Below are 27960 nucleotides of genomic sequence, written 5' to 3' on the forward strand. Positions count from 1 at the left end.
CCAGGTCGTCCCAGTGCCAGACAGGAGGCCCTCCGGTCCTCATACCTGATCGTGACTGCGGCCAGCCTTTGTCCCAACCCCAGCCCAGGCTGGCCCCAAGGCCATTCTCACACAACCTCAGAGGGTCAGGTAGGCACCAGGGGCCAGCTGGACTGACTTGTCCCCCCGTTGGCTGCACTCACATCCAGTGGCCAGTGCAGAGGAAGCGTCCTCCCTTTGCCCAGCTGGGCCTGCTTTGCACACCTGCCCCCACAGTCCTGCCTGGCACATACAGGAGGCTGGCTCCACACAGAGGTATGAGGCGTTCACACGCGTGCACACACACACACACACACACACACACACAATGTCAGGCCCAGCCCTCCTGAGCAGCATGCCTGGACCAGACTGGCCCCCAGCGAGCAGACCAGGCTGACCCCAGACAGCGCTGGGCCTCCCTCTGGCTGCTCCAGCCTGGACCCTGTCGGGGCTGCAGCCCTGGGTGCCCACCCTGGCCCAGGCCTGTGCGCAGGCCTAGGCTTCAGTCCAGGGAACGAGGTGCAGGCTTTGGCAGAGTTTTAATGGCAAAGTTGGCTGCAGCGACAGTGCCATGTGGGTGGGGGCCAGAAGCTGTGGTGGGCAAGGGGTCAGTGGGCAACAGGGCAGGGCCAGATCCCTGAAGAAGCAGCGAGCGAGGACTGGTGGGCGGTGGCGGGCGGGCGGGCGCTACATGATGGAGCAGGCAGACAGCGGGTTCCGCACGTGGCAGGTGCACGCGGCCCCGCAGTACTGCCGGAAGGTCTGGTAGCAGCTGCCCTCAGGCTCGCCCCCCCACTGGCCACCAGACGGAGCGGTCAGTGCCTCGGGTGGCAGGCGGCTCAAGATGGACGTGTTGACGGCCAGCGCAGCCAGGCCGTAGTCAGTGAAGAGCACAGTCTCGCGGCGGCACGTGGGACAGGAGATGAACTTGTACTTGGGGCAAGACTCGTAGAGAATCTGCAAGCACTGCTCGCACACAGAGTGCAGGCAGGACAGCACGCGGGGCCGCCGCTGCGTGACGTTGTACGTGTGCCCGCAGGTGGGGCACTCCAGAGGCTCTCCTGCAGCCGCTGCCGCTGCCGCGGAGGCCCCTGAGGCCGCAGGGCCAGGCCGAATCACATACTGATTCACGATGACCTCGTCCGCCGGCGCCACTCGGGGGAAGCCCAGCTCCGCGCTGCCCTTGCGGGGCCGACGTGGCAGCGGCGGGGTGCAGGGCGCCCCTTCCAAGGCAGGCATGTCCCCCCCACAGGCCTGGTTGACGATGATCTCTGTGTCTGAGGGCCAGGCTCTCTTGGGTGCCAGAGCGGGGGTGGGCCGGGGTGCAGGTGGGAAGCAGGGGGCGGCCACCTGCAGCTCGGGGAACTTCTCAGGGTGGACCATCTTCATGGCCTCCATCTTGAGGATGACATGGGGGCCCTTCAGGCAGGACATGAGGAAGCCCGGCCAGCCACTGCCCACCTCGGGCCCAGGGTCAGCCGGCATCCGGCTGTCTCCAGTCAGACTGGGTGTTCGGGTGGGTGGGGGAGTTGGGTGGGGCCGGGGGGGAGGAGAGGGGGCAGCATCCTGGTCCCGCCAGGCCTGGTGGGGACCCTGGATGCCCTGTGGACTCCTGGGGGAGGCTGGCAAGAGCTTGGGGGGAAGGGCCCCCCCCAGTGGCCACAGTGGCTTCTCAGGTCCAGTCCGAGGAGGAGGAGGAAGGAGCGGGGGAGGAGGAGAGGAACAGGGGCAGGGGGGTGTGGGAGACTGCCCTGGGCTGGAGGTCGGGCCCAGGGGCTCACCCAGGGTCTCTGGCTGCTGAGGCTGGCGAGGGGGCGTTGGGGGGTGTCCCCCTGCAGCCGAGATCAGCCGTTCCGGGGCCGGGACATCCGGGCAGGCCGGGGCTAGGTGGGCCCCATGGCTCCAGGACAGGGCGCCCAGGGAAGGCAGCTAGCCTGAGCCCTGGCTGCGGAAGGACCCGGGCTGCAAGCTCGGCGGCGGCGGCGGCGGCGGCGGCGGGAGCAGAGGAGAGGCCTGCACTGGGCCCGAGCTGCAGGTGAGAGACAGCGTGAGGGCAGCGCCCGGGCCCACCCTCACCCTCACCCTCACCCTCACCCTCACCCTCACCCTGCACAAAAGACAGGGCGCCCGACCTCTGACCCTTACCCTCGCCAGACTCGGAACCCAGCCCCCTCCCCAGTCCCCGTTCCCGAGGCCCGACCTCTGCCTAGGAGTGGAGGCCGGCGAGTGGCGACCCCGCGCTGTCCCGCCCCGCCCGCACTCACCTGCCCCAGCCTGGCGTCCCCGGCCGGGCCGCGCGCCGCCGCCGCAGAGGTTGTCTCAAAGGCAGGCCTGGATGCGGCGCCCGCGCCTTGGCCCGGCGGCTCCGGCGGCTCTGGCGGCGACCTCGGGCGATGGCCGGGCCGCGGCGGCTCCCGGGGGCGTGGGGCGCGGGGCTCGGCTCGGCGCGGCGGCGGCGGCGGCGGCAGGTGCGTGCCGAGCGTGGCGCGCTCTGCGGCGGAGGCGCGGGGACCGCAGTGCGCGCGGCGCCCGCCCGCGCCCGCAGCGCCACCCCCCCGTCTGGGGACCCGCGCGGGGTCCGCGGGGCGGGGCCAGTCTCTCTGCCGCCCCTCGAGCCAACGCGGGCCTGGCGCCCGCTCTCGGGGTCGCCCTCCTCCTCCCCCCGCGGGCCGCGTGGGGGTCAGGATCCCCGCGGCGTGCCCCCTCCCGCCTCCCCTTTCCCCGTCCCCGTCTGGCTGAGCCTGGGTCCTAGTCAAGCCCCCCGCCTCAATTCTGGAAGGGAAAGCCTGCTTTGAGCTCTCACAATGCCAGAGGGAGGAAGGGGAGGAGAGAGCCCAGGGGTGGTCATGAAAGCTGGTTCCCAGGACCCCACCGTGGGACTGCCTTGTGTCCCCCCCAGAGTCAGGGTCTCTGCTTGTCCTTCCACTGGGCCCCCAGTGGGAATGCCTCCAGGGTTTTCTGGATCACAGGTGCAGCAGGCTGTTTCCAGCGCTGGCAGGCTCACAGACCGCGATGTGACAGAAGAGGGTGAGCAGGGGCGGGCAAGCGACGACCAGAGGAGTGAAGGGAGGGAGGAACGGTAGTTGGGAGAATGCTCCAAGGACAGGACAGTTGGACAGATGGGTGGTGTGAGGGGTAGGTGGAAGGTCAAACAGACAGCTGGACAGGCCGCCATGGGGCAGCTCAGGGAGGACACGCACCTACACAGGGTGGGGTGGCCCTTTCTGGCATCCCAGCAGGTCAGCACGTGTCCCGTTGTCACAGAGTTGTGTGCTAACCTGACCGCACCCAGCACAGAGGCCCCATTCCTTTCTGCTTCTTCCTCAGGCCAGGCTTCCCTGCCCCCCCTGTGATACGCCCTCTGCCTGTGAGGAGCTCTCAGGTGAGAGGGAGGACAGAGGACATGCTGACAAATACAGGGCAAGGGACCAGGGCTGCATGGGCCTCCAGAGAGCCTTTCCCTAACCTGCCAGGGCCACCACGTGGCATGCTGGCACTCCTTTGATCAGCACTGGGCCATGCGCCTAACCCTGGACAGTCCCAGCCCCTTCCGGCCACAGCTGCTCTGCTCTGTACAGGCCAGACTGCACCTGGCTATAGACCTAGCCCCAAGTCCTGCAGGCAGTAGAGCCCGGAAAGGTCGGCGTTCCTGATAAAGGGCCCCACGCGGGCAAAACAGGCTGGAGAGGCATCCGTGGCCCATAGGCCTTGACTTTGCCGCTCTTTGCGATCTCAGGCTAGCGCCTGCGCCTCGGTGTCCTCCACCATTCAGCGAGAGCATGTGTGCTAGTGAGCAGGTGCCCCGTGGGAGGGGCAGCGGGGTGCTTATGGGGCCCTGGTGCGAAGGCAGGGTAACTGCGGCAGCCCCGGCCAGGGGAGGACTGGGCGTCCAGCCTCGGCAAGGGCTTTGCTCATCTCCCCACCAACTCCCGAGGCGCGTACCCAAGGTGGTACCGGCCACTAGGCCCCACCCCCTACCCGAGGCCCCGCCCCTAGAGCTGAAGTCCACCCAGTGCAAGGCTCCCGCCCAGAGCCCGCCCAAACCCACGCCTCCCGAGCCGGGCGGCTCAGAGCTGGTGCAGCCCAAGCCGGGTCCTGGACAGATGAGGCCAGCTGACCCCGAACCTGGTGTTTAGGAAAACCCTTGAGCGCAGAGGCTTCTGGGAAATATAGTTCCCACCGGGCGCACCTCCACCCCTGCCCTGTCAGTCCTGTTTTGCGCATGCGCCAACCTCCTCTCAGCAAGGGGCAGAATCTGTAGGGGCTGTGGGCGGGGCTTCTGGCGCCTGCGCACTGGACCTCTGTTGTCCGCCTCCCAACTCCCGGTCTTTGGGCCTAATTCTCCCCACGTCTGGTGCCGCATCGGTACTACTCATGCCCGGACCGGTCTGACCGGCCCCATGCAGGCCACTCTGGTCAGCTGGCCTCTGGGCCGTGTCTGATTTGATCCCGCCCTTCCTGGGGGTTCCCCCCGAGCGCCAAGGACTAGGGGTGCATGTCCAGGCCACACCCTACTGTCCCGGTTGCCCCAAGCGGAGCTCACCGTGCCAGGCCCAAACCCAAGACCCCAGTGCTCACATCCACCCACCACATACAGCGACCCCGTATGGCAGGTGCTATGTGCCACCTCACAGATGGAGGGGATGCGAGGGCCAAGGATGGGGACGCTGAGGGATCGGGGGCTTGTGGCCCACAAGGCCACCAACCAGAGGGAAACTGTAGTTTCAGAAATGAGCTAGAAACGTCACTTGTGGATGAAGCCCATGTCGCCAATCGTAAGATAAGTAAGTTTTATCGGCAAAGGTGTGTAAACCAAGCATTTCTTATCAGTTAAAAAAAACAGCAAACCTCCAAGCCGTGTGTTCGCAAACATCTTGGTCTCTGCCTGCGGGGTAGAGGCTTGGGTCACAGTGAGGACCTCTGCCCTCTGCTTCAAAGCAGAGGCTTTGAGACGTGTGAGTAATGGCTGGGCCCACAGACCACCTGCAGGCCTGACCCCAGACTCGCCTCCTGTCCTGCGTTCCAGTGAGTTGCAGGTCCCTGGAGGGCCAGGACATGCCCCAGATGCATTGAGGCTGAATCACCCAGGCTGGCAATGTCCCTGGGAGGCCAGGCCGCAGTCAACGCCCATCCAAAAAAGGAAGGGTGGGTGGCCGCTGTGCTCCAGGAGCTGGGGCCTCCTGGGATCCTGGGAACCCCATCTTTGAGCCCCGCCCACAGCCCCACCCCTCCCCAGGAGGGAAAAGGCAGCTGCCAGTCGCTCAGCTCACAGGCACTGGGACCCGGCCCAGGGAACAAGAGGACAGCTTGCTGCCGTCACCACTTCAGGTGGGTCCTGGGCTGAGGGGCTTCCGCACCCCCTGTAGGACCAGGTTAGCTGCATCTCCCAGGCCCCCACCCGACTCCCAGCTCCATCACAGGGCACTGTCTCTCAGGGAGGGCGGGGGACACCTGGGGGCAGCTAGGAGACGCTGGCCCTCACTCTCCCTACACTCCGCTACCTTGCACACGCACTGACACATAGGCCTCACACACACTCAGGCGCTTCCACAGCCTGGCTTTTCTTGGGTTCCCCTCCCCTGAGCTGATTTTGTCTCCTCTGCCCACCCCTGCCAGGCCAAGCCATGGACCCCCCTGAGATGCTCATCAAGGACCCGTATGCCCACGTCAGCATCCCGAGGGCTCACCTGCGGCCCGAGCTGGGGCAGCAGCTGGAGGCGGCTCCATCCTCCTCGGAGTCGCAGCCTCTGCCCGTGGGGTCCTGCACCCTGGAGCCTACCGAGGAGGCCCCAGGGCCCAAGGGCGCCGAGGGGGCTGCCTCCATCCGGGGCCAGCAGGCCTGGCAGCAGCCCTGCACCCCCGATGGCAGTGGGCAGCAGCAGCAGGCAGGACTGCCCTGCGCTGGCCTGCCGCCGGTGGGGCGCGGCGACGCCATTGCCCATCACTGCTGGTGCTGTCCCTGCTGCTCCTGCTGCCACTGCCCCCGCTTCTGCCGCTGCCACAGCTGCTGCTGTGTCATTTCCTAGCCTGGCCCCTGGGCCGCAGGGCCTGCTGCGGGACGCCCCCACACGGCAAGCCCGGGCCTCTGCTCAGGTGGCCACAGCAGTGCCCGGACAGTTGGAACAGCCACTGGCCTGTTGTCATGGGTGTTGACCGCTCCCCACCCTGGACAGCGGCACCTACCCACCGAGAAGGCTGACAGCTCAGCCCCCACCCCTGAAAACAGAGCCCTGGGCACTGGCCATGATGGCAGCCCCGGGGACACCCTTGACCACCTCTTCAAGGCCCAGGGCCAGGCAATAAAGCAGAGCGAGCTTCGTCCCGGCCACTCTTCTCCTTTGCTGCTCCCCGCTTCGGGAGGGTCCCAGGCTAGACGCCACCACAGGCTGCCAGCCTCTATGGGACATTCCGGGGTGGGGCAGCCTCATGACAACCTAACCTGCACTGCACTCTCAGGTTGGCCCAGAGGCTGTACAGGACGGCTGGTCAGGCCTGGGTTTGAGCTGCCCTGCATTCCCTGGGGCTGAGGGTGAGCCTGGGAGACAGGAGAGTGTGTGGGTCACACGGCAGGAGCTCGCTGTGCCTGGAACCAGGAGTAGAGCCCGAGAGCGGCCTCCAGGAGGAGGACCGCGTTGGCAGCACAGTGGTGGGTGGGCCCAGCGCGGGCACGTTTCCAGGAGCGGGAGCCCAGGTGGCCAGCACCGAGCCCTGCCCGCCCGTGAGTCACTGCCCTGCCTCGGCCGGGGTGTTTTTCTGGTTTCCCACAGAACACCCAATTCCTGAACACCTGCTGTGTGCTGCTTCCCGCCGTCCTGCCTCTGGGGCCTGGGCTTCGTGGAGGTGGGCAGAGAAGGCGCCGGGCCAGACCCATCTCCCCCCGTCCGAGCAGCACAGCGCACCCGCGTTGGGGGCATGTGGGGAGCTGAGCCATTTGGCACGGGGGTGAGGCCGGGATGCCGGTGTGAAGACTGAGCGGCGAGGCCAGTACCAGGCACACTGATGTTTCCGGGACCGGGCAGAGAGAGCCGGAGGAGGAGGCCAAGCCGGCCCCGCAGGATGGACGGGTCCTGGTGCCAGCCCTCCCCTGACCCCGGGTGACTGGCCACACGGCAGGACTGGCCCCTGGGCGTGGGCAGGCGTGTCACCGGCCTGACTCCATGGGGCTCAAGCTCCCGGCCCTGCCCCATGACTGGCCCGCACAGGAAGATGACCCCACCCGGGCCAGCCACCAAAACCCGTCTGACCAGTCCAGGAGGCGGGGGCCTGCCAGGATGGCAGCAGTAAGGAGGGGACCCTTTGGGCCTGGCTTCCTCTAGCGGGATGGAGAGGGTTCTGGGGTCCTGACCTCAACCCGACCCTTCCCAACACACCCCATTCTGCTACGTCACTGGGCTGGCCCCAAGGCTTTGACCAGGCAGATGCCAGGGGGAGATGGCCTCTGAGAAGGGCATCCGGAGCTGCCCACGGTTCCCTGCACCTCAGAGAGTTTCTGGGTGGTCTCTGTGTGAGTGCGGATCTCCACTCCTGTGCTTGAGGGCCTCCTTGGAGCCTTATGGGGCTGGCTTGTGATGGGAACATGACAGGCCCAGCCCAGACAGGGACAAAGGCAATGGGACAAATCAACATGGACACACACACTGTGCTCGAGCCACAAAGCAGAAGGACCCCGCAGAGCTCTGAGCTGGTGGGGGTCCTGGCAGGCTTCCTGGAGGAGGTGACGCTTGAACTAAGAGCTGAAGAACAGGCATCAGCCAGGTCAAAGCCAAAAAGCTTTCCCATCATGAGGTGGGGGTGGAGTATGAGAGTGTGGGTGGGGTGGGGCAGGTCTGGGTGGATGAGGCAGGAAGATGGGCAAAGTTGAGTGGCAAAGCCAGGCCTGGGTGAGGGGTTAGTGGAGCCAGGTCTGCGCATGAAGGGGGCGGGGCAGGCAGAGTTGGGGGGGCCCTTATCTCCTCATGAGTTGGTGGTGCTGGTGGATCCAGTTGCAAGCTCTTTGTGGCTGAAAGGGGAGCCCACGCCTGCCCACAGCCACCACCTGCCTCCCTGCTGCCTGGTCCGTGGTAGGCCAGTAACGCGAGCCCCAAGGAGGGAGCCGCAGGGCGCCCTGGGTCCCCCCTACCCCCAGCCACCCTCTGGCTGGACATAGCCACCCAGCAGAGCGGATGCAGGTACGAGAGGCCTGGGGCTCAGGCAGGCTGGGGTGGGTTCGGGCCTGGGATGGCACACGAGGGCCGCAGAGAGAGACCAGACAGCTGCCACAGGGACCCAGGCTGTGCCCAGAGCCTGGTGTCCACCAGCCCACTGGCCACCACCCACCCTCCCGCGTCTGCAGAGGCCTGGGCTCCTGGGCTCCTGTCCTCCGGGGGGGCTTCTGGTGCTGAGGCCCCAGCCATGCAGGACAAACATGGGCAGCCTGGGATGGGTAGGCTGCAGCCCCCTTGCATGCCTCCCCCAGGATGCTGCCGCCAGAGGGTCCCCGGGCCTCCGAAGAGGGCACAGCCGCTGGGACCCAGCGAGGCGACTGCGTCATCTGCTACTCGGCCTATGACCTCACTGGGCACCTACCCCGCCGCCTCTACTGCGGCCACACCTTCTGCCAGGCGTGTGTGCGGCGGCTGGACACGCCAGCCCACGAGCAGCGCTGGATCCCCTGCCCGCAGTGCCGCCAGAGCACACCCACGCCCCGCGGAGGGGTGGCCATGCTGGACCTCGACCTGGCCGCCTTCCTGGCCGTCAGGGCCGAGCGGGAGCTGCCTCGCACAGAACCCCAGCCCCCCACGCCCCTCAAAGGCAGCACCGCCATCACTCAGCAGCCGGCCAGGCTTTGCCCCGCCTTGGGCCCCCAGCCCCACTTCCCCCAGCCCAGATGCTGCTGCTGGGGCTGCAGCGGCCTCTGCTGGGACCCCCCGGGCAGCCCCGAGGCCTGAGCTCCGGCCGGTCTGCAGCACGCCTGCCCAGAACCTCTGGCGCGCCTGCTCAGAACAGCCTGGCAGCAGAGTGTCCCGGGTGCCACTCCGCGTGTTCACCCCGGGGCCACAACCTAAGGTCGGGAGCTGTGTCCACAGTACCGTAAGCCCCTGTAGGAGCTGGAATCCCAGCCAGGATTCCCAGGCCCCGCGCTGGTCTGTGTGCAGGGGAGGGGTGCTGCTGTCAGAGTCGCCTGCAAGCCCAGCCCGGGTCCAGACCCAGCTCAGAGGGTGGCTCCTGAAAGGGTCTGGGGCCCAGACCCTGGGGACTGGGCTGCAGGCCGGAGCGGCAGGGCCCGGCAGAAGCTGTTCCCGGTCCTGCGGGAGCAGGTCTCCCCTCCTCTACAGAGCGGCTCAGAGGCGTGAGCCCCGAGGGAGGGCGGGCGTCTCCCTTCACCCCTGGCCTGTGAGGCAGCCCTGCGATGTTCGGGAGCTGTTTGGGGAGGGTCCCCCGCAGGCACAGTCACTGCTGCCACAGGCGTCCGAGGAGGTCCAGGCCCGGGGTGGGGGGACCTGCCTGAGGGGCTGCTCAGGACAGCCGCTCCCATGCCAGGCCCTCAGCTTCCTTCTGCCTCCCGGTGGCCACCAGACAGACCCTTCGGAGGGACCAGAGCACGTGCTGGAGACAGTGGACGCAGACCCCACCAATTGGGCTGCAGCATCCCCGCCCCCACACAGGAAGGAGCCCCTGGGAGGGACCGCGGGGCCCGCCCCGGGCAGCGGGTGGCAGGGGCGGACAAGAGAATGTGCTGAGAGGACACTCAGAACCCTCCTCCTTCCCGGGGACAAAGTCCCCCTGCACCAGCGACCGGTGGGCAGCAAGCAGGGGGCTGGGAAGACCAGGCCTGACGGGGAGGGGCCGGCCCCAGCTGGGCAGCTCTTCCTCCCCACATCCCAGGCGCAGGAAGGGGACTGACCCCAATAAGAGGCACTCCACGAGCAAAGGGGCCGGTCAGGGCTCAGCTGGAGAGAGAACGGGATGGGCCGAGTCTCCTGGTCCAGGTGAGCCTGGGCAGTGGGCTGGGCAGCAATGTGGCCTGGGGGAGGAGCCTCGCCCACCCTCCCCCTTGCAGATGAAGGCATGACACCCATGACTGTGACCATTGCTGGCCACCACTGGGGCTGAGCCCGCTGGGAGCTCTGCCAGGCCCAGCCCTGCCCCAAGCCCAGACCTGAACTGGATGACTTCAGGGGCTGTTGCCTTCCCCGCCTACCTGGTGCAAAGGGCTTCCCTCTGGCCATCTGACCGGGGTAGGAAAACCACAGTGAGGTCTGTAGAGCTCAGGGCAGACTTCCCAAGGGGTCCCCAGGCTGGCCAGCCAGAGCCCCAGCCTTGGGCAGGCAGCATGCAGCATCCGGTAGTGTCACTGAGACATCCATTCATGGAAGTCCAGCACTAAGGGCCACCTGCCCAGCCCCGCAACACCCCTGGGTGACAGTGGGGCCTGGACAAGGCAGGTACTGGGGCTGCAATGGTACCCCGCGGGGGCCTCGGCTCCTGGGTAAACATTAATGGGGCTCAGTACACAGCAGGTCATGTGTGCGCCCAGCGGATCTTTGACCTGCAGCTGCTCCTGGCCTGTGTCTCCTCCCCGAAGGTGCCCCTCACTACCCACACAGGTAGGAGCTTCTAGAACCAGGTGGGGACCCAGGACACTGGGGTCAGGGCTGGGTGACCTCCAGGCCCAGGGCTTAGGCGCCCCCCCCCCCAGGAGCTGAGGGTGAGAGAGCAGCTTGGGGGCAGCAGGAGGGCGGGGTGGCAGCAGGCTCGCCAGCTCCTGGGCCTTGGGCACTGGGAGCCGAGGTAGGGGGCTCGATGGGGGCTCCAGACCCAGCAGGCTGAGGAAGGAGCCTTGAGGTGGGGGGGGGCGACCCAGCCCCCTGTCCTGCTCCCCATCACTGGAGGTGGGGCCCTTATCAAGCGGAGATGTTGCCGTTTGGTACCAAATGCCAAAGTCTAAGCCGCGACTGGCTGCAGTGGTCTCTGTGACACCTGATAGGAGAGGTCCCCGAGTCCCCGGCTCCCGACCACTTCCGGCCACCCCCCAGCACCCTAGGCCACCCACCAGGCCTTCTTCCAGCAACGGAGCCAGGGCTCCCTCAACTCTGTCCCCCCAAACTGGACTGGGCTCGCCTGACAGCCACTTGAGGTCACTGTAGCCATCCCCCTGCAGACGGAGGAAGGGGAAGGTCACCAAGGCCAACAGCGGGTGGGAAGGGAGGACAGCGGTGAGGTCTCAGGCCTGGGAACCCCAAGACCTGGCGGGCAGGGGGAGGAGCTGTGTCTGAACTGCCCTTCCCCCAAGCAGATCTAGACTTGGGCCTGGGCCTGTCCCTGCCCAAAATCCATGCCGAATTCCCTCACCTGCGCCCAGGCCCCTCCTGCCACTCTGGACACAGTTGGCCTGGTGGACCAGAGGCTGGGAAATGCAGGTACCAGGAGCCCCGGGGTCCCGGAGCCTCGGCCTGCCTCCCTGCCCACCCACCTGGCCCCTGACCCATTGCTCTGGGGAAGCTGGGAGAGGGGCTCCAGCCCATCCGTCCCCAGGAGAGCCCAGGGGCCAGAACAGTGAGGGGCCCCCCTCCTTCCCACTCTTGTCCCACACCCCAAGCCCCTGTGCCGCAGTCCCCCCACCCCCTTTTGCCGCCACCTAAAGGTGTCCAGGAAACAGCTAGGTTCCTGGCCCTACCTGACCCTGACCCCTGCAGGGACCTCCGGTTCTGCCCCCATCTTGGAAGACGGGGATGTGGACCCCTGGGCCCTCCCTCAGCTGAAGGACGCTGGCCAGTCCTGGAAAGGTAGGTCTGGAGAGGCTGGGTAACCGGACAAACGAGGCTCCGACTCGCCAGGGCGTGAGCGTGAGAGGCTTCTTGGGGAGAGAGAGCAAGGAGGGGGTTTGCCCCAACGGGCCCCACAGAAACCCGCCACGCAGACCACCGCCAGGACGCCCTGGTCCCTCGGCTCAACGGCCTGCCCGCCCACCTGCTCCCCCTCCTCCCTGCTGCGGGCAGTGAGGCTCCCCGGAGGCCCGAAGGGGCTGTCTGCTTGGCCATTCTGCAAAGGAACAGAGGAGCGGGACCCTGGCCCTGTCCTGGGAGCGGGGAGAAGAGGAAGGGGCCTGGAAGGGGAGCCGGGGAGGGCAGGGTGGGGACTGGCTGAGGACAGCCCTGCCCTCTGTCCTCAGAGCTCAGCACGGCCGGCAGGGTGCTCCAGGTGGTTGCTGGCTTCCTCAAGGCCTGTGGGCTCCTGGGCAGCCTCTACCTCTTCATCTGCTCCCTGGACACCCTCAGCTCTGCCTTCCAGCTGCTGGGCAGTGAGTGACCGGCCAGGTGGCTGGGGGTGGGGCAGCCAGCCAACCCTCCCCAGCCTCAGGGCACCTGTCTCCCGGGCGTAGGCAAAGTAGCTGGAGACATCTTCAAGGACAACGTGGTGCTGTCCAACCCCGTGGCTGGACTGGTCATCGGCGTGCTGGTCACGGTCCTCGTGCAGAGCTCCAGCACGTCCTCCTCCATCGTGGTCAGCATGGTGGCCTCCAAGCGTGAGTGCCCCCTCCCCACCCCCCGGGATGGTGGTGGCGGGGTGAGGGGCGAGAGGCTGATGCGGCGCCCCTACAGTGCTGACCGTCCGGGCATCTGTGCCCGTCATCATGGGCGTCAACGTGGGCACATCCATCACCAGCACCCTGGTCTCGATGGCGCAGTCGGGGGACCGGGACGAGTTTCGGAGGTGAGTGAGGTGCGGGGGAGGGCAGGGGCTGAGGCTGAGGCTTCCGACCACCCAACTCCGTGTGGCCTCAGGGCCTTCGGCGGCTCAGCCGTGCACGGAGTCTTCAACTGGCTCACGGCGCTGATCCTGCTGCCGCTGGAGAGTGCCGCGGCCCCCCTGGAGAGGCTCAGCGCCCTGGCCCTGGGCGCTGCCAGCCTGCAGCCCGGGGGGCACGCGCCTGACATCCTCAAGGTGCTGACACGGCCGCTCACACGCCTCATCGTGCAGGTGAGGCCAGCCGCTGCTTCCGGCAGGACCCACATGCCAGGCCTGGCGGGGAGGGGTTTCTTGGGGAGGTGGTGACAGCCGAGGCAGATCTGGGCAGGGCGTCGTCGGTTGGGGGAAGAGAGAGCGCAGTGGGCCGGGCTGCGGTCCTCGGAGCCCCCGGGGAGTCCAACACCAGACCCAGACTCCTCTGTCCCCCAGCTGGACGCTGATGTCATTACGGGCAGCGGCACGGGCAACGCTACCAACAGCAGCCTCATTAAGCGATGGTGTGGCACCAACGGGCAGACGGTGAGGTGCCTTTGACCCCTGACCTCCGACCCACTGAATTACCCAGTCCTGGCTACCCTGAGCCTGTCCTGAGCCCAACCCGCCTTGCCTCCCCAGACTGCAGGGAACCGCAGCAACTGTGGAGCGGCCGCTGGGGGCCCCTGCCCTGAGAGGGACAGCCCTGCCGCCGAGGAGCCGCTGCCCTGTGAGGCCCGGCGCCCGCCCCCGCCCCCCCTCCCCCCCGCACGCTGGCTGCCGCTCACCCACCCCTGCCCTGCCGCCAGGCCGCCACCTGTTCGAGGGCACAGCGCTCGCGGACCTGGCCGTGGGCTTCATCCTGCTGGCCGCCTCCCTGCTCGTGCTCTGCACCTGCCTCGTCCTCATCGTCAAGCTGCTCAACTCCACTCTGCGGGGCCGCATCGCCCAGGCCGTGAGGACCGTCATCAACGCCGGTGGGCCCTGAGGAGGCGGGGAGGGTGGGGGCGAGGAGGCCCGGCTGGGGCTGACCGGCTCCGCCTCCGCAGACTTCCCATTCCCCCTGGGCTGGCTCAGCGGCTACCTGGCCATCCTCGCGGGCGCCGGCCTGACCTTCGTGCTGCAGAGCAGCAGCGTCTTCACCGCAGCCATCGTGCCGCTCATGGGTGAGCGCGCCAGGGGGTACCTGACCGAGGGGGGGGGGCTTCAGGGCCCGTGACGACCCCCGGCTCCCCCAGGGGTCCGGGTGATCAGCCTGGAGCGGGCGTACCCCCTCTTCCTGGGCTCCAACATTGGCACCACCACCACGGCCCTGCTGGCTGCCCTGGCCAGCCCTTCGGATATGCTGATCAGCGCCGTCCAGGTACCGCCCTCCCGCACCCCTCCCCTGCCCCCAAGCCCCTCCCACTCCCAGCACAGGCCTGGGGCTTGCACTCAGGCTCAGTCCCCTCCTGTCCAGCCCCGTGGGCTGCAGGTGGGAGGCCTGCCCTGGGGCCTCAGGCTCGAGCTCTCCTGGGCCCCACCTCTGCCTGCCTGCTCAAACCTGCAGCCTCCTCATCTCCTGGGACCCCAGGGGCCCTGTGGGCATTTCTCAGGATCCCAGGCCTTCTCCTCTTCCCCTGCAACCTTATCATTTCCAGGATCCTGTAGTCCCAAGGTGCCTTCTCCTCCTTTCCAGCTGGCAGCTCCCCCCCAACCTCTCCCGAGGGACCACTGCATACTGCTGGCTGTGTCCCTTTGAGGCCTCCCGGCCCTCGGGGGGCCTCAAGCCCCTCTCTGCCAACACCTCTAGGATGTCCCCCACCCCCAGGCACCTAAACCCCACAGGTCTCTACATGGACGACTCACCGTCTTCCTCCGTGCACCCTTGCCCGGTCACAATTCTGCCTCCGGGACGCCTCCCCCAGCTGCGTACCCCACGCCCAGTCCCATTCAGTCCTGCGGATTCTCTCCAGATCATCCCCTGTGCTCCACTGCTTCTGTCCCAGCACCCAAACAGGTGCAGCTCCTGAAAGCCTGGATCTTGCTGGGCTGCTGCCCACAAGAAGAGATGAACCCCAGCCTTCCCCGACTCCCACCTGCTCTCTTGCCTTGGCTCTTTGTCCATTTAGAACCTCCCAGTGCAGGGCCCTGATCCACCCCCTCCAGGAAGCCCTCCGGACTGCACCCACCACACCGACTCCTCGACTTCTTCAGCAACCCCTGGAGGGAGTTGTGTTCCCTCCACGTGTGGCCCTGCAACTCCTCCTCACAGGAGCCAGGCCAGAGCCCAGGGCTGGGTGGCCAAACCCGCTCAGGGATGACATGAGCGGGGTCACCGTGGACGACGCGTTGGCAAGCTAAGCCAGCTCAGGGGAAGGTCGAATCCACGGGGTCATCATAGATGCAGCTACCACATGGGGATGCCGTACTAGGGTCCCAACCCTCAAAGTGTTGGGGGGTGCAGGAAGAGTGGGCCCAACACAGCTGGCCAGAATTTGCCCTCCCAGGCGGCTGTCTCGGCTAACAAGCAGGACCCCAAACTGCCTTTGGGCTTAGTGCCCTTTCTGCCAAGAAAGGGAGGGGCAGGCGTCCTGGGGAGCCTAGGGGACCCCGTACCACAGAGCCCAGGCTCCTGAACCCTGCCTGCCCTCCCTCCCTCCAGGTCGCCCTCATCCACTTCTTCTTCAACCTGGCTGGCATCCTGTTGTGGTACGTGGTGCCCGTCCTCCGGCTGCCCATCCCACTGGCCAAGCGCTTTGGGGACCTGACTGCCCGCTACCGCTGGGTGGCCATCGCCTACCTGCTGCTCAGCTTCTTGCTGCTGCCGCTGGCCGCCTTCGGGCTCTCCCTGGCGGGGAGTACAGCACTGGCTGCAGTTGGGGGGCCCCTGGTTGTGCTGGTGCTACTCACCGTCCTGGTCGCCATCCTGCAGCGGCACCGGCCAGCCTGGCTGCCCCGCCGCCTGCGCTCCTGGGCCTGGCTGCCCCTGTGGCTCCGTTCTCTGGAGCCCTGGGACCGCCTGGTGAGCCGCTGCTGCCCCTGCAAGGCCTGCAGCCCGCCTCAGGCTGCAGCCAAGGAGGCCCGCTGCTACGAGAACCCCGAGGTCCTGGCCTCCCAGCAGTTGTGAAGGGCGGACGCCCCCAACCCCGTTGACCTCTGGGTGCCCTGAGGGATCCTAGTGGCTGCGGACCTCTGCGTCACCTGGATCACCTTCTTCGCAAATAAACAAGCCTGTACCCAGGTGTGGGTGGTCTTCTCTCCCCAACCCCGGGCTGCATGGGCAGCGCCGTTGCTGCCCCCCAGCGGACACCCGGGGCCCGCGTTGAACCCTCGTGGGAGCTGGCCTTCCCCGGAGGTGCGGCTACACAGCTGATCCCCGAGGCCCAAGCTGTGACTCTGTTTCTCTCCGCGGCCACCGGGAACAGAAGGCCCTAAGTAGTGGCCAATCCAGAGCGTGGAGACTTCCCGCAGCAAGAGGCTCAGGGTCCAGGGAGGCTGGAAGCGGCCGGGGCCTTCCCTGTGGGTGCAGGAGGGAAAGGGCGACCGGCTCCCACGCACCGCCGCCGCGGAGGACGCGCGCGGGCAGCTCCTGCGCCGTCCAGCCCCCTGTCGGCGGTCGGGCTGGAGGACGTCACGTGGCCGCGGCAGGGCCCCGAGTTCCGCAGCTGCGTCGGGGAGTGGGGAGGGGACAGGTAGGACCGGGTGGCCCCAAGACCCCCTACTCCTCTCCGTCCCCGTTCTGCCTCTATCTCTCTTTCCGCAGAGCGCGGCGCAGCGCTGCAGAGCACGGGGCTGCGGGGTGGCGCGTGGCCGGAGTGGCGGGGCGGGGGGGAGGCCCTGCGGGGAGGGGAGTGGGCGGGCGCGGGGCTTCGGGCGGCGGGGGGGCGGGGGCGCGGGGCAGGCGAGCCAGTGCGCGGTTTCCCGGGTCCGCCGGCCTACAGTTGGCCGGCCGCCAGGGGCGCCACCCCGCCGGCCTGGGCAAAGGGGGTGCTCAGTGCCCCACACCCCAGGAAGTGGGTCCTGCCCGCGACGCCCGGCGCCGCTCGCACCTGGAGGCCCCCACCTACGCGAAACACCTCGGCCGCGAGGCGGTCGAAGGCCTCTGGGCCAGGTGCCCACCTGGGGGTGGAGCGTGCGGGAGGTGGCCGCTCCCCGCCCGCCCCCTGCTCCTCCCCGCAGCGCAGCGGGTTTCCACACAGGACCGCTTTTGTCTGGCGGCCGGGCGGTAACCGGACACCCCTGCAGCCCAGGGCTGCCCACAACCCCAGCCCGACCTCACGCCTCCGCCATGAGAGGAGGGCATTGGCGGATCACGTCTCCCCGCATAAGTCGCGCACGGAGAGGGGTGCGCACGCGCAGACCTGCGGGCCGCTCGGGGTCTGGTTTGCCCCGTTAGCCGCTGCGGCCAGTCGCCGCCTCCTGGTCCGGGGATGCTGCCCTGACGGGGGCCACCTTCCTTCCCTGGCCCCCAGGTTTACCTAGCCAAACCTGGGGGGACAGGTGTGAATCGTCAGGAAGATGAGACCAGGGGACCCTAGAACCAATTATTGTCCATGATCATGTCCTTTCACTTCTTCTCAGGTCTCTCCGCCCCCCTCCGTGTCCCCTAGTCCTTCTCAGCCCCTCCAGGTCTCCTGTCCCCCACAACACGCTCCTAGGTCTCCTGAGCCTGGGGCTCACCCTGGCCTCGGAAGGAGCTAGCCACACGTTCTGAGAGCCACAGGGGCCTCATGGGAACAAGACCCCTGGGGCAGGCTCATTACCCCCTTTTGGCTTCCCCCCACTTTTTTAACCTCAGGACACACTTGTGGTTCTGACATCAACCTCACTCCCATGGAAGTCCCCTGAGGAGGGACTGGGCCTGGCTGCTTCCCTGGGGACATGGAGGGGGCAGCTCCCCCTCCCCATGGTGGGAAGGCAAGTGAGAGGGGAAGAAAGTACCCCATGCGCCTCTCCTTCCGGGGGCGGGTGAGGCCGCCCACAAAGGCTGCCTGCTGGGTCCTTTGAGGCCGTGAGGACTGTCTGCCTGCTGCTCCTGCCCGGCGGTAACACACCCTCCCGCTGGGACCATGGCCACCGGTAAACAGAGCCGTCGTTGTGGATGCCTCGGACAGCTGCAGGCTGGGGCAGGAGGGCCAGGCGCCTAGCACTCCCACAGGCCCTGCCCACTCTGCCCTGCGTCCCGCTGGGCCACAGATCCGCACTGGGCCCAGACCGGCCCCCCAGCCCAACCTCTCCACCCTGCAGCAGGAACACCCTTGGCTGAGGGTGGGGACCTGCAGGGCTTCCCCCCGCCAGCCCTGGGCAGCAGTGGCAACTGTGGTCCTTGGCCGAGGGCCACGGGGAGCTTCCTGCTGTCTTGTTCCCAGCCAGTGTTCACTTTGGGAGGGCAAGGTGGACAACCTGGCGCCACGGGGGGCTCTGGGGCTCACACCTGCGTGGGAGACACCACCTCTATTTGTTACCTGTAAAGTAGGGGTGCCACGCTGAACTCCCAGCCCTGTGGGCACTGGTCACAGGAAACAGGGACCTTTGCCAGTGGGGATCTCAGCCAAGGGTGGGGGGCAAGGAGAGAAGGCTTTGACAAACATCTCGAAGAGCACCGCTCACTGGCTCACTTGGAGGAAAATCTGAGCTTCTCCCTTTCTCACCAATTTGTGGGTTTGTGACAACTCAATGCTACCAGGCCCCAGAGCCTCCCTGCTGCAGGGCCAGGGCCTTGCAGACTGCTGCTTGGGCAGCTAAGCTACCTTGCAGGGCACCGTGAGAACCCCAGATGCCAGGCAGTGACCCTGCACACCCCACATGCCACTGCCTGTGGCCAGCAGAAGCCGGGCCCACCTTCCTGGACTGGCGTGGAGGAGGGGACTGACCAGCACTTTGACATGCTGACTCACCCTCCAGGTCAGGACTGCAGCTGCAGACCACTCTCAGGGGATGGAAAGGCTAATCTCTATGCCAGCATGCTGCTTGCCCCAACAATTCCATCCACAGATTAAGTATAGCATGACGTGTCCTAACGCTGCAGTATACCATGATACCGTAGTGTCATGTATTACATAGTGAAGAGGGCAGCGCATTCTCTTTAGGTAGAAATAACCAGGTATTGCCCCCAACACCGTTGGGTTGGTGAGCAAAGGTGGGTAAGAACCGCACTGAGAAAATCAGAATCTAGAGAGGACCCAGTGGCCACGGCAATGGAGGCTGTCCAGGGCAGACGCAAGGGCGTAATTCCTGGTTTCTTAAATGTTACGAAAATATAATGCAAGTGTACTGTTTTTAAAAGGATTGATTAAAGGTGTGACCACGTGTAATTTAACTGTTTTTCCTTCATAAATTTTTCTTCCCCCCAAACAAAAATCAAGGACGAGTAAAAACATTTGTCCACCCAGGTGTACTGGTCCGTGGTTGCCCAGAGGCCTGGGCGCTGCCCTCGTCTCCACGCAGCTCCGTTCTCTCCTGGGGCCAAGGCCTCAAGGCGACAGGCGCAGGGCCAGCGCAGTCTCCACAACAAGCCGCTGCCAGGCAGGGCCCCCTCCCGCCCTGCCCTGCCCTGCCCTGCCCTGCCCTGCCCTGCCCTGCTTTCCCCTCCCCGCCCCACCGGGCCCACCTCTCCCCTCCTCTGTTCCCTCTCCCCGGCCCGGCGCAGCGGCCCCACGTGCTCCCCCACCTGCTCGCGACGCGTGTGGACCAAGAAGGGGAGCAGGGAGCCACAAGGCCTCCGCCGCTCTGGGGGGAGGGCCCGACTCCACCGACACACCCGCCTCCGCCTCCGCCTCCGCCGCCGCCGCCCCTTGGCCCCTGAGCCCCGTATGTCTCTGTTACGAACGGCCCCGCGCCGCTCCTCGACTCGGAGACCCCGCAACCTGCGCTCGGCCGCCCTCGGGAGGGCGCAAGGTAGGCCCGGGCTTGTGCGCTCGCCCACGGGGCGCGCCCCGCCCGCCTTCCCCGGGCCTCGGGCCGGCCCTCCCCCGCTCTCCCCCGCCCTCCCCCCTTGGCCCCTCCCGAGCCCGCGCCCCCGCCCGCGTGGGTCCCCGCGGCACTGCGGCGGTTACCAGGACGCTGGCCCAGCGCAGCCAATAGCGCCGGCCTGTCGGCGTGCTCTCCGGAGCCAACCAATGAAAGGACAAATCAATCATTTGAAACACCCAATGGACAGAGCACCGCAGAGCGAGGGGGGTATTTTGATAGGGAGAGCAGAGGCCGCGGCGGACCAATAAAGGGCCAGAGGCGTTGGGAAGGCGGGCGTTAGGTGGATCGATTGACGGAGCTGCAGCCAATCAAATGAGGACGCTTGCCAGCCTCGCGCTGGAAGCCCAATAGGAGGCTGGCGGGGGCGGGTGCGGCGGGTATATAAGCACCGGCGGCGAGTCGGTTGTAGCACTCTGCGCGCCTGCTCTTCGGCTCTCTCGTTCTTGATCTGCCACTGCAGCCGCCCCCCCGTCGTCGTCGCCGCCGCCGCCGCCGCCGCCGCCATGAGGGAGATTGTGCACCTGCAGGCCGGCCAGTGCGGCAACCAGATCGGCGCCAAGGTGAGCGGGGGCGTCGGGGCCGGCGCAGGTCTTCCGCGCGGGGGGAGCGGGCGGCGGGAAAGATGGCGGCAGCGGGCGAGCGGCGGCGGCCCCGCATTGCGGCCCCGCGCGGCGCCCGAACCGGAGCCGGGGCGGGGGCGGCAGCGAGGGCCCTTGGGGACGGCCCGGCGGCGGCGGCGGCGGCGGCGGCGGCGGGGGAGGGGAGGGCCGCGCCGTCCGGGGTGGGGCCGGCTCCGGGCACCTCAGGCGTGACTCAGCCCCGGCCCGGCCCGCCCGCGTCTCCCGCAGTTTTGGGAGGTGATCAGCGATGAGCATGGCATCGATCCTACTGGCACCTACCACGGGGACAGCGACCTGCAGCTGGAACGGATCAACGTGTACTACAACGAGGCCACGGGTGAGACCCCGCGCCCTTTCCCCACTCCCCTGCCGCCCCGCGGCCCTCCCCTCGCTGACGCTCTCCCGCCCCCCAGGTGGCAAGTACGTGCCCCGCGCCGTGCTCGTGGACCTGGAGCCGGGCACCATGGACTCCGTGCGCTCGGGGCCCTTCGGGCAGATATTCAGGCCGGACAACTTCGTCTTCGGTGAGCCGCAGATCGGGCTGGCGGGTGGCTTGATAGCCAGGGCGGTCAAAGGTCAAGGGGTGCCCAAGGTCACCACCTTTAGAACCGTAGAGCCGAGGTCTTGATTCACTCTGCACTCCCAGTAGAAGCGGGGTTCAAGGACACCCTCCTTCCCTCCCGAGTCACTCAATCCCCTCTCCTAAAGCGGCTTTGGGGGGAAGGCCCAGCTGTCCGCACGCGCGGAAGGAGCAGGCAGATGTAATCTGCCAGCCGTGCAGGCTGAGTCAGAGGCAGTGGCAGTTCATCTGCCCTTGGGAATTGGCGGAGGCTGCCCGTGGGAGCAGCTGGCTTGTTGTTCAACTATTTTAGCTTGAACTTGTGATTTTTAATCGGGTACGTCGTTACCTTATCAGTTTGGGGGTCCACCTGCTGTACCTGCGGTGGGGGGGGTTGTGTGTCACCTCACGCCGTGTCATTTGGCCTTTTTGGCACGGGTGACCAGTGGTGACCACATGCCTGGCCGAAGAGTGACTGGCTGCTCTCTTTTGCAGGTCAGAGCGGTGCCGGGAACAACTGGGCCAAGGGGCACTACACAGAAGGTGCGGAGCTGGTGGACTCGGTGCTGGACGTTGTGAGGAAGGAGGCGGAGAGCTGTGACTGCCTGCAGGGCTTCCAGCTGACCCACTCGCTGGGAGGGGGGACCGGCTCCGGGATGGGCACTCTCCTCATCAGTAAGATCCGGGAGGAGTACCCCGACCGCATCATGAACACCTTCAGCGTGGTGCCCTCGCCCAAGGTGTCGGACACTGTGGTGGAGCCCTACAACGCCACCCTCTCCGTCCACCAGCTCGTAGAAAACACAGACGAGACCTACTGCATTGATAACGAGGCTCTCTATGACATCTGCTTCCGCACCCTGAAGCTGACCACGCCCACCTATGGTGACCTGAACCACCTAGTGTCGGCCACCATGAGTGGGGTCACCACCTGCCTGCGCTTCCCAGGCCAGCTCAATGCTGACCTGCGAAAGCTGGCTGTCAATATGGTCCCCTTCCCCCGTCTGCACTTCTTCATGCCTGGCTTCGCCCCACTGACCAGCCGGGGCAGCCAGCAGTACCGGGCGCTGACGGTGCCCGAGCTCACCCAGCAGATGTTTGATGCCAAGAACATGATGGCGGCCTGCGACCCCCGCCACGGCCGCTACCTGACCGTGGCCGCCGTGTTCCGGGGCCGCATGTCCATGAAGGAGGTGGACGAGCAGATGCTCAACGTCCAGAACAAGAACAGCAGCTACTTCGTGGAGTGGATCCCCAACAACGTGAAGACGGCCGTGTGTGACATCCCACCCCGGGGGCTAAAAATGTCTGCCACCTTCATCGGCAACAGCACGGCCATCCAGGAGCTGTTCAAGCGCATCTCGGAGCAGTTCACGGCCATGTTCCGCCGCAAGGCCTTCCTGCACTGGTACACGGGCGAGGGCATGGACGAGATGGAGTTCACCGAGGCCGAGAGCAACATGAACGACCTGGTGTCCGAGTACCAGCAGTACCAGGACGCCACAGCCGAGGAGGAGGGGGAGTTTGAGGAGGAGGCAGAGGAGGAGGTGGCCTAAGGCTGTGCAGTACCGGGTAAAGCGTGGAAGCCGTGGGAACTCTTTATTCACTCACAGCCTGTTCTCTGATAGCCCCGTCTTACTGTGCGTGTATTTGTTTTTCTTGTCTTGACATCACATGCTGTACAGGTACCACCATTAAAGCGTTTTCATAGTGTCTGGCTGCGCCTCTCCAGTTCCTTCTGATAGGCCTTGCGGGTGCTGTTGCCGACCGTCAGTGCGTAGTTGTCCTGCGTGGCTGCGAGGGGCACCACTGCAGCTGAGCCCCGGGGCTCGCCACGTGCGCAGGGTGAGCGCGCGAGTGGCTGCTGGAGGGGTCAGCTCGGCCTGCAAACACGCAGACTCTTGGGAGCTTGGGGCTGCCCTGGGCACCTGCCTCCTGAAGGCGGGTCTGGCCTGTGCACGGGAAACCTCTAGCAGGCCAGCATGGAGGCAGCTGGCCTCTGACTTTTAGTATCAGGGCTGTGAAACCCTTCTACACTGGGGAGGAGGGGACATTGGGTAGTCCTGCCCCAAGGGAAACTTGTGGTCACACAGCTGGCCTTCTGCCTGAGGTTCAGCACGGGTAATGGGGCCCAGCCCCGGACGCCTCCCCACTGACCTGTCACCATGACCTTGTCTGGGATGGGGGCCGGGAGCCTACTGCACTCACATGGTATGAACCCCATGTAGAAAGGCATCAGGCCTTGGCTTCTGTAGATGGTGTTGCTAGGCCACTGCGCTCTGGGCAACCTCTCGCCCGGGGCACGGATGGGATTTCTGAGCAGGAACTGCGGAAACAGGCAGGCGCTGCCATGTGCTGCCGCCCCCAACTGGTAACCAGTGAGCAGAATGTCCCGGTGGGTGCAAGGCTGACATTCTCCTGGGAATGAGTGGCTCGGGGTCTTTCCCCGTCTGTCCACAACACTCCGGAGCAGGGAGCCAAGACCTAGTCAGAAAGACGTTTGGGGGGCGGGGGCGGGCGGAGGGGGAGCAGCCTGTTTGGGCCAGGCAGAGCCCCCTCCCTCCAGGGAAGCCAGAGCATGGAGACCACCGTGCTCGCCCAGGGATGGTGTCCGCATACCTGGCTCTTGTTGAACTCATCCGCGGCCTGTGCGACCCCATCGCGAAAATTCATCCCTATCACCCAGGCAAACCGAGGGACAAAGCCAGCATAACCTGGGGAAGGAGGAGCCAGGGTCCCGCTCCCAGTCATGTCCATCTCCCCCCACCCGGGCATTCGTACCTGCTCCCAGGGGGGTTAGGGAAGTCTGTCTGGACTCCTCTCTCCCTAAACAGACAGGAATGGGCCAGCAGGAGCTCCCAGTCTTGGGAAGGGCCCATGGGCAGCCTCCTCACTTGCTCTCCCCAGGTCCTGCCTGGGCCATTGGAGCCTTGTGGGGGCGTGTTGTGCCCCAGCCCCAGGCACCCACCTGAGATGGCCTTGCGCTGGATCAGGTTGGGGTGGTCCAGCTGGGGCAGCCTGTGGAAGCTGCCCACATGTAGTGTCTCCTGCTGGTGCACTGGGGGCGGGCACCCTTCCCTCCTGCAGGGGCACAGCTGGAATGGGGAGGAGCAAGTCGGCGCCCCAGCCCCCACCGGGCTCTGGCTGGGGTGAGGCTTTATCGCAGTGCTCCTGACGTGTCTCTCAATTACCTGGTACCGCGTGGGGGCCTCACGGGCAGGGGTGGTGCTCTTCCAGGCCTCTTCCCCTAATGCCAACCGCAGGCCCGGGTGTCCAAGGTCCCTGGAGTCCCCCTTCCTGCCCGATGGGCAAGGGGAGTAGGGGGGGTAGGGCATGAAGCCTGCAGGCAGTGGGACTTGCCTGGATACATTCTCTCCTCCCAGCGGCCCCTGGGCATCCACCTCCTGGGGTGGGAACTGGCCCAGGATCTCAGAGTTCTTGTAGGGCTTCAGACCTGTATGGACAGGGCAGCCTTGAGCCACAGCGGGCACGGGGCGTCCCCGGGGCTGCAGGGCCGGTGGGCGGGCGGCGGCGGCGGCTTACTGGTGTACTGGGGGACGTAGGGCTCTGTCAGTTCATGGCAGGGCGTAAAAGGCGGCTTGGACTTGCTGAAGTCCTCGATGAACTTGGGCTTGGCTATGGGGGACAGCACGGAGCACGGGCTCTTCTGCACGCTGGCGTCCGTGAGCAGCTGCGCCGTGGTGCGCCCATAGGTGTTCCCCACCTGGTAGCGCAGCTGCGGGTAGAAGCCGGCATAGCTGTGGAGGAGAGAGGAGCGGGTGTGGATCCAGCCTACCGGCCACAGGCAAGATCCTCGACCCCGCCTACGGAATGGGGTCACAGCAGCACCTGCCGTCCGGGGCTCTTGGGGCTTGAATGGGCAGCACAGGCCAAGCACTGAGAACAGGGCTGGCCCACGGGAGGGGAGCTCTGTCATCACCACCATCGGGGTGCCACCCACCCAGCCATCTTCCAACAACAAGGGTCTTAAAGATGAGGGAACGGGGAGCTCTGCCTGCCGCAAAGCATTGCAGGGGTGGTGACAGGGTCTGGGCCTCGGGCTGAGGCACAGGGGAGCCCACTGTACACAAGTCGGTCCCGCCAGGAAGGTATGGTGGGCATTGGGCCCAGATGGTGGCCACCCGGGAGACTGGCGGTTGAGCCGAGCGTCATTGAGGCCTGTGGGGAAGTGGTGTGGGCACCATGGCTAAGCCCTGAGGGGCAGCTGGTGTCCAGTGCTGCCCGGGGGCCTGTGTAACATCCAAGGGGTGTGCGTTGCTTTCCTCTTAAAAACTGCTCAAGAGAATGCAGGTTTGTCAGTCAACAAGCTGAGCGAGGCTGGGGCTGAAGGTGAGAGCCTCTTCAGTGTCACCAGAGTTGGGTCTGGTTCTTCCCAGCCTTTTCCTTGTACGTGGTCTGAGTGTGTGTTGGTGCGCACACACACTCTGGAGGCCTGTTTCTATTCTTATTTATTAGGTTGTGCCGCACAGCATGCAGGATCTTAGTTCCCTGACCAGGGATCCAACCCATGGCCCTTGCAGTGGAAGCTCAGAGTCTTAAACGCTGGACTGCCAGGGAAGTCCCCCGTTTCTGTTGTTGACATGCAGGACACCTAGCAAGGTGGCCTGGCATCGGTGCCCAGCAGTTTACTCCGGATGCTCCTCTCCTCTTTATGTTTTTAATTTTTTTTTTTTTTTGGCCGTGCAGCATGCAGGAACTTAGTTCCCCAACCAGGGATGGAACCCATGCCCCCTGCAGTGGAAGTGCAGAGTCCTAACCACTGGACCGCCAGGGAAGTCCCCAGCTCATCTCCTCTTTAAAGCGCGGAGTGCTCTATGGAAGGGGAGGCCAGCCTCCCCAGCTGTTGCACCGTCCCCAGTTTCTGCTCTCAACAGACGTGCTGGCCACCTGGGACGGCTGCACCAGCAGGGCAGGTCGGCCGGGCCCTCTCGAACTCGCCCCAGCCCTCCTGCCCGGCCCCTCCGGCCCTCGGCCTCACCCCCATTTCCCTGGCCTTCCGGGCCCCCAGGCTCCTACTTAAGGGCCCCACCCTCTGGCCTCAGCTTCCCGGAGACCCAGCTCTGGGACTCCCCTCACAGCCGAGCAACCTTATGCCCTTAGGCCCCGGCCCTGCTCCCCCATCCTCGGGGACCCCAGCCTCCCCCCAGGGCTCTGGCGCTTACCCAGGGATGTAGTGAGGTTCCGGCGAGAAGAGGTTGTGCTTCTGAGTAGCTGTCATCGCGCCTCAGCTCTGCCTGGGCTGCCTTCAGCCCCTCGCATGCCTGCACCTGGCTCCTTCCAGAGAGGAGTCCTTGTTGCCTGGCAACCTTTGTTAAGAGGCCCAGCATTGGCATTGTTGGGCAGTACCTGGGCCAGGCCCCTTTCCACACCCTGTGAGTACTCCCGTTTTATGGGAGGCTCAGGGAGGCGTCTCACTGAGGACAGACCTAGAGCTTGGAAAATGGGGACTGTAATTGCAGCGAGTCGGTCCTGCTAGGTAGTGAGAGGCAGGGTTGGGTTTGAACGCTCGCTACCCACAGGAGGCCTACGTAGCCAACTGAAGGGCAGCCTCCCAGGGTGAGGCTAGGGGACCCCACCCCGAGCCCCCTCCTCAGATGCAAGGCCCTGGACGCTTTGGAGGCATTGCCACAAGGTTCCTGAACCAGGGAGCTGCTGCGACTCTGTCCTGGAGGGTCTTTCCTCTGGAGCTGGGCACTATTTTCCATTTTAAAGAAATCCTGATCTGTGTGTGTGTGTAGGGAGGACTTTCTAACCATAAAAACGAAGAAAAATGTCATAAAGGGAATGATTAGCAGGTTCAAGTACGTGTCAAAGAAACAGTATAAACAATACTAAAAGGCAGATGACCAACTGGGGAAAAAGTTTGCAACAAGTGTTATGTGCAGATGTGATATCAGTGGAAACAACCTTACAAAACAAACCTATGAAAAATTAACACCCCAATAGAAAAATACATGTGAAATGTGCCCATAGTCAATGAGGGCAGAGCCTCAGTCAAACAAATGCTGATGAAACGCTGATGCTGGCAGTTTCTGACGCTCCTTGCCAGCATGAGGACCACCTCTAATTTGGGGACACAAAGACTGCACAGGCTTTGACCCACCGCTTCCACTCGGTGCGTCTATCCTGAGGAAATGATCCATGTTTAGCTGAAGACAGGTGTGCACGTCGTCCGCCATGGCGGATGGCAGTATTTGTTACAGGGAGAACTCCCAGCTACTCACGCCCAGTGACAAGGGCTCTGACAAGCTATACCTGCATCTGTGGGTGATTATGCCCTCAGAGAACACCATGCACCACGGGAAGGGCCCCGGAGCACAGGCTGGGAGCCCCCTGCCCTGATAAAAGGTGTGTTTCCTCCAGAAGTCTCTATCGGTCTGCCTGTCTATCTGGAGCACCTCCCGAGGCCAGGCAGGGTCAGCGTCAGATGGGAGGGCTCTGGAGAGGAAGAGACCGGGGTTGCGGAGGAGGAGACATTCTTGGCCGGGCCCTGCCTGGATGAGGCCAAGGCCAAGGCTGGGCTGGTTGGCTGGTCAGCTCTGGAGGGCACCGCAGGGCCTGGTGCGCAGATGGACTCTCGCTCACCCGGCCTCGTCATTGTCATTCCTTTGCGTTTCAGCCTCAGCAGCCCCAGCCGTTTGTGATACCCTCCAGCCTCCGTGCCCCCAAGAAGACAGGCCTCCCCACCTCGGCCCCACCTGCGCCACCAGGCCCGCCTCTGGGGTGGGCACGGTCCGCTCAGAGCCCACCACCGTTGCTCCACTTTTCCGAGGGCCGGGTTTTCCGCGGGGGCTCTTCTGCTCTAGGGTGTCTCCCTGGACCCTGCACCCTACCCCCACGCCTCCTTCCGCTGGCCCTGCACAGCTAGGCGACCCCTGGCCCCTGCCCCCTTCTCCACCCTCTGCCAGGGCCTCAGTCCTCCCTGAAGCCCTACTAGAGTGGACCCCAGCCCCCCAAGAGACCCAAAAGTCCAGGAGAGGGGAAGGGTTGGGGCAAGAAAGCGGGGAAGGGAGGAAAGGTGGCCGAGCCAGGAGTCACGGGGGCGGGGTGTCTGGGGGCCTTCTGGCCACGGCTGATCCCTGGCAG

At 65.6% G+C, this 27960-nt stretch overlaps 6 protein-coding genes across 10 annotated transcripts; 4 read left to right on the forward strand and 2 right to left on the reverse strand.

Annotated features, from left to right (window-relative positions):
* Positions 1–411: 411 nt before the first annotated feature.
* Positions 412–10264, reverse strand: RNF208 (ring finger protein 208). Of its 2 annotated transcripts, none has more exons than XM_057548065.1 (2): positions 1800–1939; positions 412–1416 (listed from the first exon to the last, which is right to left on the reverse strand). In XM_057548065.1, the coding sequence occupies exon 2, from the start codon at positions 1414–1416 to the stop codon at positions 706–708; it is 711 nt and encodes a 236-aa protein (XP_057404048.1). In that variant the 5' UTR covers positions 1800–1939; the 3' UTR covers positions 412–705. The 2 variants fall into 2 exon arrangements, with proteins under 2 accessions (XP_057404048.1, XP_057404047.1); XM_057548064.1 differs by adding an exon at positions 10199–10264 and having other exon boundaries at positions 415–2047.
* CYSRT1 (cysteine rich tail 1) lies at positions 1963–7799 on the forward strand. 4 transcript variants are annotated; one of them, XM_057548066.1, is made up of 6 exons: positions 1963–2053; positions 2988–3045; positions 3346–3400; positions 4741–4802; positions 5255–5346; positions 5635–7799. In XM_057548066.1, exon 6 carries the CDS (start codon positions 5643–5645, stop codon positions 6042–6044), a length of 402 nt encoding a protein of 133 aa, XP_057404049.1. In that variant the 5' UTR covers positions 1963–2053; positions 2988–3045; positions 3346–3400; positions 4741–4802; positions 5255–5346; positions 5635–5642; the 3' UTR covers positions 6045–7799. The 4 variants fall into 4 exon arrangements, with proteins under 4 accessions (XP_057404049.1, XP_057404050.1, XP_057404051.1 ...); XM_057548067.1 differs by lacking the exon at positions 3346–3400; XM_057548068.1 differs by lacking the exons at positions 3346–3400; positions 4741–4802.
* Positions 7853–9571, forward strand: RNF224 (ring finger protein 224). Its single transcript, XM_007182716.2, has one exon. The coding sequence runs from the start codon at positions 8475–8477 to the stop codon at positions 8943–8945; it is 471 nt and encodes a 156-aa protein (XP_007182778.1). The 5' UTR covers positions 7853–8474; the 3' UTR covers positions 8946–9571.
* Positions 10265–10658: 394 nt separating the features above from the next.
* On the forward strand, positions 10659–15942 carry SLC34A3 (solute carrier family 34 member 3). The gene is made up of 13 exons (XM_007182719.3): positions 10659–10705; positions 11294–11417; positions 11694–11783; positions 12170–12298; positions 12380–12523; positions 12600–12711; positions 12783–12978; positions 13177–13266; positions 13363–13450; positions 13530–13697; positions 13770–13886; positions 13959–14083; positions 15365–15942. Exons 2-13 carry the CDS (start codon positions 11333–11335, stop codon positions 15827–15829), a joined length of 1809 nt encoding a protein of 602 aa, XP_007182781.1. The 5' UTR covers positions 10659–10705; positions 11294–11332; the 3' UTR covers positions 15830–15942.
* A 4129-nt stretch (positions 15943–20071) lies between these two features.
* Positions 20072–22566, forward strand: TUBB4B (tubulin beta 4B class IVb). The gene is made up of 4 exons (XM_057548063.1): positions 20072–20234; positions 20523–20631; positions 20708–20818; positions 21349–22566. The coding sequence occupies exons 1-4, from the start codon at positions 20178–20180 to the stop codon at positions 22407–22409; spliced, it is 1338 nt and encodes a 445-aa protein (XP_057404046.1). The 5' UTR covers positions 20072–20177; the 3' UTR covers positions 22410–22566.
* Positions 22559–26092, reverse strand: CIMIP2A (ciliary microtubule inner protein 2A). Its single transcript, XM_007182715.2, has 7 exons — positions 26037–26092; positions 24397–24611; positions 24045–24307; positions 23822–23948; positions 23473–23567; positions 23062–23179; positions 22559–22647 (listed from the first exon to the last, which is right to left on the reverse strand). Exons 1-7 carry the CDS (start codon positions 26090–26092, stop codon positions 22559–22561), a joined length of 963 nt encoding a protein of 320 aa, XP_007182777.2.
* Between the last annotated feature and the right edge of the window lie 1868 nt (positions 26093–27960).

The sequence above is a fragment of the Balaenoptera acutorostrata genome, chromosome 6 (assembly GCF_949987535.1).
Source record: "Balaenoptera acutorostrata chromosome 6, mBalAcu1.1, whole genome shotgun sequence".
NCBI classification, from domain to species: Eukaryota; Metazoa; Chordata; class Mammalia; order Artiodactyla; family Balaenopteridae; genus Balaenoptera; species Balaenoptera acutorostrata.